This window comes from Euleptes europaea, chromosome 14 (assembly GCF_029931775.1).
Source record: "Euleptes europaea isolate rEulEur1 chromosome 14, rEulEur1.hap1, whole genome shotgun sequence".
In the NCBI taxonomy this organism is placed as follows: domain Eukaryota; kingdom Metazoa; phylum Chordata; class Lepidosauria; order Squamata; family Sphaerodactylidae; genus Euleptes; species Euleptes europaea.
In genome coordinates this window covers 50,104,552-50,117,246 of record NC_079325.1, presented here as the reverse complement: position 1 = coordinate 50,117,246, position 12,695 = coordinate 50,104,552, and the positions used below count along the sequence as shown (strand labels likewise).

Here is a 12,695-nt window from a genome sequence, read left to right as displayed (position 1 = left end):
CCTCTTTGGAGTCCTGCTCAAGGCAGCTTACAATTAAAACCAAGTCACGCTATTATAAACAAGCCATTGGACATAAACAGCATAAAAACCATCCCTAAAAATGAAGCAGACCATTAAAAAAATCTGGTATAATAAAACCACTAATTTAAAAGTCTGGGTAAAAAAAGGTGTGTTTTGGCCTGGCACCAAAAATAAAGTAAAGCAGGCACCAGTTGAGCGTCAAGGGGGAGGGTGGTGTTCTAGAGGTCAGGGGCCACCACAGAAAACGCCCTGTCTGGTCGCCATCCACCTCACCTCTGAAGGCCAGGGCGCAGGGCTAGAGAGACAGATCTTAAATGGCAGGCTGGATAATACGGGAGGAGATGGTCCTTTGGGTATCCAGGCCCCAAGCTGTTTAGGGCCTTGAAGGTAAGAACCAGCACTATGAAATGTGCCTGGAAACAGACAGGTAACCAGTACAGATAGTTCAGCACAGGGATGATATGATCTCAACATTAAGAACTATACATTCCACAACTAACACAGAGAAGAAAAGAATCATAGCGTAGGGATGATTCTTTGCTGTGCGCTATTTGCTGAACATGAGTTTTCTATACTGTAGCATCATGATAGGAACATGCTGTGAGAAACAGCTGTAAAGTATTTTGTACACTGTAAAAGTACTATTTAAATCACAGAAATAACTACTGGGTTATCACCTATGTAGAGTCCCTTGTTTACTGACGGGATGCAGTCTCCCCTTTCTCAACACCCTAATTTATTACATTTATATCCCAGGCTTTCTTCCACTGTGAAATACAAAGTAGCATACTGGGGAGGGGGGCATCCCTCTCACCTGGGCCCTGACCAGATTTGATTCAAACCTGCTGAGCTTCAGCAAAGGGGCTAATTCCTTTTTAAAGTCGCCTACACTAGCGGCCATCAAGCACGACTAGTGAGTTCCACAAGTCAACTGCGTGTTACGTAAAAAAACTTTTTTGTCTGTCCTGAGACAGCACTCAAGGAAATGATCCTCAAGCTGCATGTCAGAGGGGTCAGCAGAACTCCCCTCCTTCCTCCAGGATGACTAGTCCACCAGTATGACCAGAGGGAAAAACTGTTCGAGATTCCGAATACGGCTACCAGTTAAATCCAAATGACGTCCTGTAATACTTCATAATGTAATGGGAGGGTGAATTACAGGGTTTAAGGATCTCCTGTGGAAGGGAGACTCAGTACATACAGAAAGCTAGTTTAATGGTTCTAGCCCAGTTTAGCCCTTTTCATAGATGCTAGTTTTCTTCATGCAGGGTAATATGCATGGATGCTAGTTTTCTTCATGCAGGGTAATATGTATGTGGAGGCCCCTGCAAAAACACAAACTTAGACATACTCCTCTCTAGTATCAGAGCAGCATGCCTATTATATTAGGTGTTGTGGAACACAGGCAGGATGGTGCTGCTGCAGTCGTCTTGTTTGTGGCTTCCTAGAGGCACCTGGTTGGCCACTGTGTGAACAGACTGCTGGACTTGATGGACCTTGGTCTGATCCAGCAGGGCTTTCCTTATGTTTTTATGTTCTTCTTGTATTTTGCTGAATGTGAAGACCATCTTTTAGAGCCTGAATGTGAAACAGCCTTTCCAAAAGGGGGGAAAGTTTGTCAGCAGATTCACAGGTTAACCCCTCTGAAGGCCACAAATTTGTACAGAAGAGGGATCGGCTGCTAAGCTCGGCTTTATTTATGAGCACGCCCCACATTATCCTGGTGCATCCAATTTGGACTCCTCCGGGCAAGACAGGTCAATTACATAAGAGTGCCGAGGCTCAGGCTAGTATTTCACACTCCTGCGTGACAGGGGAGAAAGAACTTGTTTAACTGCAGACCCCTCCAGGAGGAGCAGGAACATGCCCCTCCCCCTGCCCCAGGTTTCACCATCTCACTCCAAAAATCTTAGACATGATTGCGAGAACTTTCCGCTGCCACCCAGCACTTACAAGCCCATTCGGTTTCGAGCCCCGCCATCCGTGAAATTGACTGCAATACCGCAAGTCCTTACAAATCACTGCACTGAACGGAAAAGCGCTTGCTGGAGGTAAAGCAATCTCCGAACGAACAATTTTTCTCCATTAACTTAACAAGATATTAAACTGACAGTTCCTAAAAGATCCCTGCTGTCTCTCCCCACCCCCCGTTAAAAATAACACGAACAGAAAAATTAACGCAAGCAGATGGAATTGGCCTGAAGCAGACACAGGGAACATTCTCCTGGCCCCTGGGCTGAAGAGCTGTTGTGGGCTGGGGATGGGTGGCATTATTCACTGCAGAATACAGACAAGCAACCAGTAACACACAGGCTCCCTCTGGCCCACGGCTTTTGGTTCAGCCTCCTCACTGTGCTCCTTAGCCAGCGTGGTGTTGTGGTTAACAGCGGTGGAGTCTAATATGGAGAACCGGGTTTGATTCCCCATTCCTCCACATGAGTGGCAGAGGCTAATCAGGTGAACTGGATTTGTTTCCCTACTTCTACACATGAAGCCAGCTGGGTTACCTTGGGCTAGTCACAGCTCTCTCAGCCCCACCTACCTCACTCTGTTTACTCTGGGGAAGGGAAGGTGATTGTAAGCCAGTCTGATTCTTCCTTAAGTGGTAGAGAAAGTAGGCATATAAGCACCAATTCTTCTTCTTCGGTAGTATGCCTCAGCCTCATTACATCTAGGCTGGGAAGGCCCCCACCTAGCCCAACTTGACCCATTCTTTCACGCCCATAAATATCTGGGCCCTGCTTAGCTGCTCATTCCAGTTGACATTTAAAGGCTACCACACTAGTAGTCTGCCCTCCTCCCGAGGCAGTGAATATGGAGCCATTTAACCTTCACAACAGTCCCACAATGTAGGCTAAGCTGGCCCATGAACACCAAGCTTGGCAGCTAAGTGGCTTAAGTCTTACACTATCTGCTATGCTACATGGGCTATCTAGGAAGCTAAACTCAGTGGAATTGTATCCCCCCAGACTCTGGCTCAAACTGGTGCACCACAGTGCTAATGCTCGGGAACACCCTCCGCGTGATTCTAGCCACTGAGGCTGCTCACTCCCATGCACAAGACAAGGCACATCTGAGATGCTTAAAGGAAGAACTTCACCTCTGCCACTGTTCCAAACACAGGGAGGGGAGGAGGAGGAAGAGGTTTTTATATGCTGACTTTCTCTACCTTTTAAGGAGAATCAAATCGGCTTACAATCTCCTTCCCTTCCTCTCCTCGTAACAGACCTTGTGAGGCAGGTGGGGCTGAGAGAGTTCAGAGAGAACTGTGACTGTCAAGGTCACCCAGCTGGCTTCATGTGGAGGAGTGGGGAAACCAACCCGGTTCACCAGATTACAATCCGCCACTCATGTGCCGGAGTGGGGAAGCCAACCCTATTCACCAGATTAGCCTCCGCCGTGCATGTGAAGGAGAGGGGAATGAAACTCGGTTCTCCAGATCAGAGTCCACTGCTCCAAACCATCGCTCTTAACCACTATACCACACTGGCTCTAATGTGGCTACCCATTGTGCTCCATGTCCCCTGAAGTCAGGGAGGGCACGTTCATACCTGAAGCTGGGCTTCGCTCTTCGGATCCAGAGGCTTCTTATACAGCAGGTGCAAATACTCGGAGTTGTGGGTTCGCTCCTCTTTCTCTCTCGCTTCCTCCAGACCTGCAAACCCCTCCAGGAGGCTCGTCTTCAGGAGGCTGATGTCTCCGTGAAGGGACTACGCGTAAAAGGCAAAAAAAAGGGGAGGGAGACACGCCGAAAGACTATGAATACCTGTGCCGCCAGCGCACATCGCTTTCCACTGAAAACATTAAGCTGCCAAATATCACCACGCCATTGCTAGTGTGAAGCCACACGATGATGCAACAGATAATGGTTTCCACATGTCGGAAAACAGTTCCTGTAACTTATATGCACCCCGCAGGGTTGGGAGCTCATGGGGACAAAAAGATGACCAAGGTCGTGAGGACCGAGCCCTTTTCAGAATCGTAGCTGATAGCTGATTACTATCAACCTAAATGGCTCAAACGAATCAACCGTAAACTTAAGAAAATGGGAATCCCATTGGAGTCTCTCCATGTATCTGATGAGCAACAAGCTTTCAGATTATTGAAACGAAGGATTCTAGACACTGTGTGGCAAACCTTGTCCTTGTCAGCTCGTGGGGTCTGCTCCCCATTAGAGCTTCTCTGGTTTAACCTCCCCACAACTTCAACGGGCCTTCATGTTAGAGCACCTAAACATCTTTCCGTCTGAAATCCTTTGGGGCAGATTTAAGAAAATCCCTGCCTGTAATCGGACTTTGCTCATGTTCATGGAACCTACCACAGACAATGACCCACAGGCTGCTCCACTGTGTCTATCATGAGTCCTTACGGGAAGTTCATATTGAACCTCTGATAAAAGATATCTTATATCTCTCTGCAAAAGACACAGTGGCTTTCCTTTTGGCTGACGGGCACTCTTGCATTACGGAGAATGTAGCCAAGTTTCTCTTAGCTGCTATGAGGATTCGAGGAACTAAGCGCAACTTACCTGATGGCTACCATGAATGAAATTTTATTCATTTGTTGTATATTTTAGTATTGGATATCCATTTTATAAAATTGCTTTTGTAACTAACATGCCAATAAAGGTACTGATTGATGTCCGAAAAACCACTGCCAACGCAGAGGTTGCTATGGGGCTGCATGTGTCCCACTGCTCCTTGCAAGTATGGGGAAAGGGAATTGCAAACATGGCACTATACATGGAATTCAGGTTTCAATTTCAGGAATTTCAATTGTTTGTTTTAAAAAAACTTAACAGTAAGTTTCTAGTTGTCGTAGTGGCACAGATATGGTGGGGCATGGAGTAGGGGTCACTGGGGGTCTGGGGGGGGAGGTAGTTGTGAATTTCCTGCATTGTGCAGGGGGTTGGACTAGATGACCTTGGTGGTCCCTTCCAACTCTATGATTCTATGGGAACCTCTAGGGAAATATCCTAAATGTGAGAGGAGACCCAAAGACTCTTCTTACCTCAGTGGTCTCCTTGATCTCCAAGAGGAAGGTGTGGAGGTCATTCGAGTCTGTCTTCAGTATCTTCTTCTCCTCATCAGAGCCCACCTGGAAAGAGGCTTTGGATGTCTTGCTTTTCAGTTCTTCCATCTCCTTCTGGAAATGTGCTATCTGTGCAGGAGACAAACCTGGCTTATTGACCCTGAAAAGGTACCCAAGTCCACAACAGATAGAAACTTCTCGACACGATGGACAACCTATCAATACACATCTAAATTAATATGCACACAGCCACCAGTTTCCTCAAATGTTTGAGAGCTGAGACACACATCGTTCATCTGAATTAAAAGTAGAGCTACATGGTACTCTTGTGCAAAGAAAAAAAATAGAATTAGAATTATTTAACATTTTTAATCCCACCTATTCTCAGAGGCATGCTCCCAACGTGGCTCAATGAAACACTCTGCATTCACGCTAAAACAGGGGTCCTCAAACTTTTTGAGCCTGTGGGCACCTTTGGAATTCTGACATGGGGTTGTGGATGCCATCACAAAACAGCTGCATCACTGCAGCCACAGGTGGCAGAGCCACACACACAGAGGCAGCCCAAGCATACAGGAGAAGAGGGCCAATTTAAAAAATACACTGGGAAAGAGGAGTGAGAGAGAATAAAACCAATACTGTGGGGAAGCAGCCGCTGAAATAAAGGTAAAGGTAGTCCCCTGTGCAAGCACCGGGTCATTCCTGACCCATGGGGTGACATCACAACCCGACGTTTACTAGGCAGACTGTTTACGGGGTGGCTTGCCACTGCCTTCCCGAGTCGCCTACACTTTAGCCCCAGCAAGCCGGGTGCTCATTTTACCAACCTCGGATGGATGGAAGGCAGAGTCAACCTTGAGCCGGCTACCTGAAACCAACTTCTGTCAGGATTGAACTCGGGTCGTGAGCAGAGCTTCTGACTGCAGTATTGCAGCTTACCACTCTGCGCCACGGGGCTCTCAGCTGCTGAAATAACACCGTTTTAATCTGTACAGCCGATTCGATCCCGAGTGGCCAGTCAGAAGCCCTGCTGGGCAAGAGCCCACATGGCCCAACCCACTTTCTATGAACACTTGGCGAGTGCCAGGAAAGGTGTCAGTGGGAAACATGACATCCCCAGGCACCACGGTGGGGACCCCAGCACCAAAACATTAACAATATTAATTTCAACATTAAAGCTGAAAAGCCATTTTTAAAAAATCAACCAAAAGCCTGAGTGAATTGAAAGGTCTTCACCTGGTGCCTAAAGTTATTCAAGTGTGCCACTATCAGGGAGTTCCAAAAATGGGGTGCCACCAGCAAGAAAGCCATTTCTGACAGCTGCCCACCTAACCTCTGAAGCTGGGGGCACATAAATGCAGGGCTTCTGAGCAAGATCTTAACTGAAAGGGGAGGAGAATTTCTTTTTATGTACCCTGGTCCCAAACTGTTATAGTGCTGTTATCCAACCCGTGGAAAGTTTAACCCTGATGTGTTTCTGTATGTTTTCTTAGCCCAGAGCAGGGACACAGAGATGCAACATGCAACCTCTTCCAATGAGGGATAATTCTGCTGCATCTTTGCTCTGTAGTCAATCAAATGATTCAAGCACACACATTGAAGTATCACATCATCCACCCACCAGCAAGCTAGATTCAAAAGAAAATTCGCCATATCTGAGACCTCAGATCAGTCAGATGGACAATTAAAGACTCTTCTGAAGCCGGTGTCAAATCTCCAACCGTGATGCAGTTTAGAGCTGTCTCTATTATCCTCCCAATTGTAAAGATAATGCTGTTAATTCAGTTTGTACCTTCCTTTGGATGCTTTACGATTCATATTTACTTTAACATTGTTTTCTGCTTTGAGAATGGAGCTGGAGACTATTCTAAAGCCTCACAATTAACAAAGGTGAGATCAGAGCAGGAAAACAATCTGAGAGACAGCAGGCCATGTCCTCAGTGGGCAGGCAGTTTGCACAGACAAGAGCCTTTAACTATTTAACAGCCTTTATTTCTCAAAGCAAACAAGCTTATGTATGAGATGCTAATCCAGAAACAGCGTCTTGGGTGAACCTCCTCAGGAGATTAAGCATACAGGAGTTCTAAAAAGGACTACTCCAGCCCGAAACTGGGCAGGCAAACAACCCTCGGAAGTCTCACCTCCTCTCTTATCCCTACTATGACAGGATCTGAATCCTTCCACTGATGAACTTGCTTCTCCATCCCAGCACTGCTAGACGTTGACCGGCCCTATAATACATAACTTGATAAATACAGCAGAAAATTCTCCCACACAGTAACAACAGCAACACTTAGCATTGCCAAAGCATGGTACATGCATTTTGCCGGTCCTTACAACAGGAGGGGCTGTGGCTCAGTGATAGAGCATCTGCTTGGTATGCAGAAGGTCCCAAGTTCAATCCCCGGCATCTCCAGTTCAAGGGACTAGGCAGGTAGGTGATGTGAAAGACCCCTGCCTGAGACCCTGGAGAGCCGCTACCAGTCTGAGTAGACAGTACTGACTTTGATGGACCAAGGGTCTGATTCAGTATAAGGCAGCTTCATGTTTTCATGTGTTCAGTGGCCCATCAAATAAGCCAATATTATTATCCCCACATTGCAGGTGGAGGACAAGATTGAGTCAGGCCTGCCCAAGGTCACCTAGGGCCAAATTACATGTTACATTCCCCCCTGGATGTAACACGTAGTTGAGCCCTGAGAGTGGAACTGGGAACATCCCGGATGACAGCTCCTTTCCTGTTTGCAAGAATGAGTCAGGTACACGCTGGGACATAAAGTGTCTCAAGGCAGCTGCTGATTTGCATAGGTGGTTAAGAAGTAAAAACCAGAGGATGAAACAAGCAGAAAGAGTCAGCAAACATTGGCAAGAAGGGAGGGTGATGGATCTGCATGTAGGATTAGGGCTGTGCACCATTTCCAACCCCCAGTATTTTTCAGGTTCAGGTTTAACAGACCCGAAAAATTTCAACAACAAAAAAGGCCAATAGCAATATCGGCTTTTCCCAGACATTTGAAATTTTGAGTTTATTAAACCCGAACCTGAAAAATTCTAGCCTCCCCTCTCCCACCTGCTGGCTGGGTCTGAGCCACCGCCTGCAAAGTCTATGTGGGCTTGGAAGCGGTGGCGCGAGCTGAACGCTGGGCTCGGCTCAGCCCAGCATTCAGCTTGCACCGCCGTCTCTGAGCCCACATGGACTTCGGGGGCGGTGGGGGCACAGACCCAGCCAGCAGGTAAGTGAGGCGGTGGCGGGGCCAAAGCGGCATTATTCAGCATTAAATTAAATTGCCACCATTTTTCGGTATAACCTCCCCCAAAAAATACCGATAAGGTATTGGGGGGGGGGTTTGGTTCAACTTAGCCACATGCACACCCCTACTAGGAATATGGGGAGCCAGCCCTCTAGAGTATCCAACACTCAGCCTACAGCACCCCCAGGATACTTCACATATTTCTATCAGGTTCAGGGCCAAAACAACACAAAGGGGGGTGCTGGTAGTGTTCATCAGGAAGCGGGGACTGGGGAACAACTGACATTAAACTGGCATTTTCATGATGGAGAATTCCGGATTCAGCCTCTTGGTGTTTGGGGTTTGCTGTTTTATTCTTGGATTTAACTGGAAATGTATTTAACTATTATTGTAAGCCGCCCTGATCCACTTGGAAAGGCAGGATATAAGAAGTTTTCATAAATAAATAAACAAACTTGCATCTGGCCTCTAACTCGTTTTTTTTTAGCCCTGATGCAAAATAACGACAGGGTTGTTGGTTGGGTGGATTCTCACATTCTACACGACCCAACAGTGACCTATGAATGAGCACAGATCATCAGCAAAGGAATGCAGCTGGGTCCATGAAGTCCCTTATTTGCGGATTGTTATCTCAGAGCTGATGGCCCAAGCTAGCCAAGGCAAACCCTAGACGCGTTACACAAGCCCCGATCCAGCAAGCATATTACTTATTTTATTAACTAATTTATATCCTGCCTCGGCAGCTTACAATAGATAATTAAAACATCGAGCAATAAAGGCCCAAATCTCCCCATAAATCTAATACAGCCCAAAAACATGGAATACAATGCGACAGAGCATGAGATGGACCTGCACCTTAGGAGGCAGGCATTCCAATTGCAGCAAAATTCTCCTGAATATCATCGCCAGGGAAGTATGCACAATGCATACGCAATAAACTAATTGTGTGATTCTCTCCCTCGGTTTCAGCAGAGGTTGCAATCAGGAGTGGGTGGGGGGGAGGTTTGTTTAACCATTTCCCTTCTTGCAGTCTGCCTGCTCAAAGCCCTCTCCCAAAGATGCTGTCTTACCTAACTGGGGCAAAAAGTTGAAGGGACTCTGTATCATTCTGGGGGTTAACTGGGGGGCACTGAATAAGCAGCAGCAGGATGGGAACGGGTTGAGCAGCGTTTCCCCTCTACTCCCAGTTGCTTTTCAACTCCAGGCAATGACCCCCTCCCAAAAAAAATTAGAGAGAAGTGTCACACACACAACTGACTGGGTCATGTAGCCCAAGCCTCAGACGACAGCACGGGCGCTCCAGAAGCAAAGGACTTGGCTGCTGATGGAGGAAATGGCACAAAAGAACCCAGATTTACTCAAAAGACCACCTCACAGCCAATCAAAGGACGGGTGGCTTGCCTCGTTCCTTCATTCCCAATGGAAGAGACCCCAGAGAACCAGAAGTGCCCTCCTCAAAGTGCCTCTCGGTTGCCATTTCATTCAGGGAGCAAGGTACAAAGCCTCAACTGGATGAGAAAGACGGGGAGAGCAAGAAAGTGCAGATGGAATACCTCCAAGTATACACACACACACACACACACACACACACACACACTGAGATGGGGAGGGATCCTTGCAGCAGCTCAGATTAGGCCTTGTTTTGGTAGAGGACACGACTCCAACTCTAGCCAAAGAATTCCAGCTAGCATACCTTTCACCACAGCGTGACAATGGAGGAGGGAGAGGCTGTGGCTCTTCTGGCATGCAGAAGGTCCCAGGTTCAATCCCTGGCATCTCCAGTTCAAGGGACTAGGCAAGTAGATTATGTGAAAGACCTCTGCCTGAGACCCTGGAGAGCCGCTGCCGGTCTGAGTAGACAGTACTGACTTTGATGGACCAAGGGTCTGATTCGGTATAAGGCAGCTTCATGTCTGTTCATGTGAAGAAGCCACAGCTGTGAAAGGCCTGCCGCCTCTCAAAATGCACACAACCTTGCTTCGTACTGGGGGGGTTTCCACTCAAGGAGACAGACTGCACAAGTTCTCCTTACCTGTGAAGAGCTTGGCTTTGATGGAGAAATCTTGGCTGCTTTCTGAAGCCCAGGAACAGCCGAAGCACCCTGAGCGGGACGCGCTGCTGGTGTGGAAAAGAAACAATCACACTGCATGAGTGATAGCAAAAAGTTCTCCAATGAGAGAAGCTTCGGGGGGGGGGGGGACTCAGCTGCCACACAGTAGAAAGACACCCTAGCATATTAACACCAGTGTGATATAGTGGTTAAGAGCGGTGGTTTGGAGCAGTGGGCTCTAATCTGGAGAACAGAGTTTGATTCCCCACTCCTTCACATGAGTGGCAGACGCTAATCTGGTGAACCGGGTTGGTTTCCCCACTCCTACACATGAAGCCAGCTGGGTGTCCTTGGGCTAGTCACACCTCTCTCAGCCCCACCTACCTCACAGGGGGTCTGCTGTGGGGAGGGGAAGGAAAGGTGATTGTAAGACAGTTTGATTCTTCCTTAAGTGGTAGAGAGTCAGCATATAAAAACCAACTCTTCTTCTTCTAACAGGCAAACTCACAAATACTAATGCGACAGTGGAAGGAAAATTTACCAGAAGTAGGATAGTGCAGGACATATTTTTATTTACCTAGAAGTCTGCATGGAAGCTGAGAGTCTGTTTAGAGGGATCTCGCTTTCCCCGATAAGTTCCGATCCCCTCCCCATCAACCAACGGGCAGTTATTTTCGCTATAAAGGGCTGAGGCTCAAGCCCATGCGGAAGACGCAGGCCATCGGTAGCCAAGGGCTAACTGCCACTGATGGGACTACCCTTCCATGATTTCACTTTAGCCCCTTTTAAAACCATCCAAGCTGGTGGCCATCCCTACACCATGTGGCAGTGAATGCCACAAAATTAATCTATTATGTGGAGAAATACTTCCTTTTTCTCTGCCATGAATCTACTGCTTATCAAATTTACTGGATGGCCACACGTTTTTAGCATTATAGAACAGGAAGAAAATGCCCTTTTTATTGTGCATCACACTTAATTTCAGCTCACCCGCGTGTTTTAAGACCACCTCATTCAAGTTTGTTTCCTATGATTGGGGCCAAGGAGACATAGCAGTTTCCATCCAAGTAAAATATGTTTTTGTTATTTTATACAGGGTCATTAATGTACACCCTGGCCTGGATGGCCCAGGCTAGCCCGATCTCGTCAGATCTCAGAAGCTAAGCAGGGTTGGGAGACCACCAAGGAAGGCCAGGGTCACGACACAGAGGCAGGTGATGGCGAACTGCCTCTGAACGTCGCTTGTCTTGGAAACCCTACAGGGCCACCATAAATCGGCTGTGACTTGACAACACTTTCCACCTCTCCGCCGCCATTTATGTATGGAGAACGTTTGAATAACATTAATTTTTAAAAGAAGAGGGATTCAACCCTAAGCCTCAAGGAAACCCCATTCTCAGCTTCGACAGGAGGGGAAACAGGTGAGAGAAAGGAAGGAAGGGCCGTACCTGCAGCAGACACAGGGGTCGAAGCCTTGACTGAGGATGAAGGAGCAGCAGAGAAGGGAGTGGACTGGCTTACAGGCCCCACAGGCTTCGGGGTGAAGGAAAACATGGGGGAGCCTTGGCCACTGCCGGCAGAGGGAGTGGAAGATTCCACAGCTGTGAACCTGGAGGGGGGGAAATCCAAACAAGACACACGTCACTCTCTAGGTCTGGGGAGTTTCCTAATATTTAAGACACTTCTATCCCACCGCTACATCCAACGTGGTCTCCAGAGCAGCTCACAAGCAGCATTTAAAGTAACATGAATGAACCTTCCTTCTCACTGAGGTTCCTTCACATAGGGCTAACAGCTCTCATCCTGTATTCTCCTTCATCCTCCAAAGACCCCAAACTACCACCACCAGGGACCATCAACACTCCCCTCGACTGAGAAGCAGAGCTGAGCAGGGCACCCTGGTTTTAAAGTGCCACCACAGCAAATACTTAATACTGATATAGCCCTTTCAAGTGTTCCAAAGCACTGCACGCATGTTAAGAACATAAGAAAGGCCATGCTGGATCAGACCAAGGCCAATCAAGTCCAGCAGTCTGTTCACACAGTGACCAACCAGGTGCCTCTAGGAAGCCCACAAACAAGATGACTGCAGCAGCAGTATCCTGCCTGTGTTCCACAGCAACCAATATAATAGGCATGCTCCTCTGATCCTGGAGAGAATAGGTATGCATCATGACTAGTAGCTATTTTTACTAGTAGCCATCAACTCCCCTCTTTTTCATGAACATGGCCACTCCCCTCTTAAAGCCTTCCAAGCTGGCAGCCATCACCACTTCCTGGGGCAGGGAGTTCCACAATTTAATGTTCTTTTCTTGCAATCCTTATAACCCTGTAAAGTAGAT

At 47.6% G+C, this 12,695-nt stretch overlaps 1 protein-coding gene across 1 annotated transcript in view; it reads right to left on the bottom strand.

The window, feature by feature from the left end:
- The window catches only part of NUP214 (nucleoporin 214), a 101,218-nt gene that overhangs the window by 63,680 nt on the left and 24,843 nt on the right, over positions 1–12,695 (bottom strand). The window contains exons 13-17 of the mRNA XM_056860159.1: positions 11,802–11,962; positions 10,336–10,421; positions 7,194–7,283; positions 5,032–5,181; positions 3,573–3,731 (exon numbers count right to left, since the gene is read on the bottom strand). Of these exons, the coding sequence (XP_056716137.1) occupies positions 3,573–3,731; positions 5,032–5,181; positions 7,194–7,283; positions 10,336–10,421; positions 11,802–11,962 (646 nt within the window). The remainder of the gene's footprint in view (positions 1–3,572; positions 3,732–5,031; positions 5,182–7,193; positions 7,284–10,335; positions 10,422–11,801; positions 11,963–12,695) is intronic.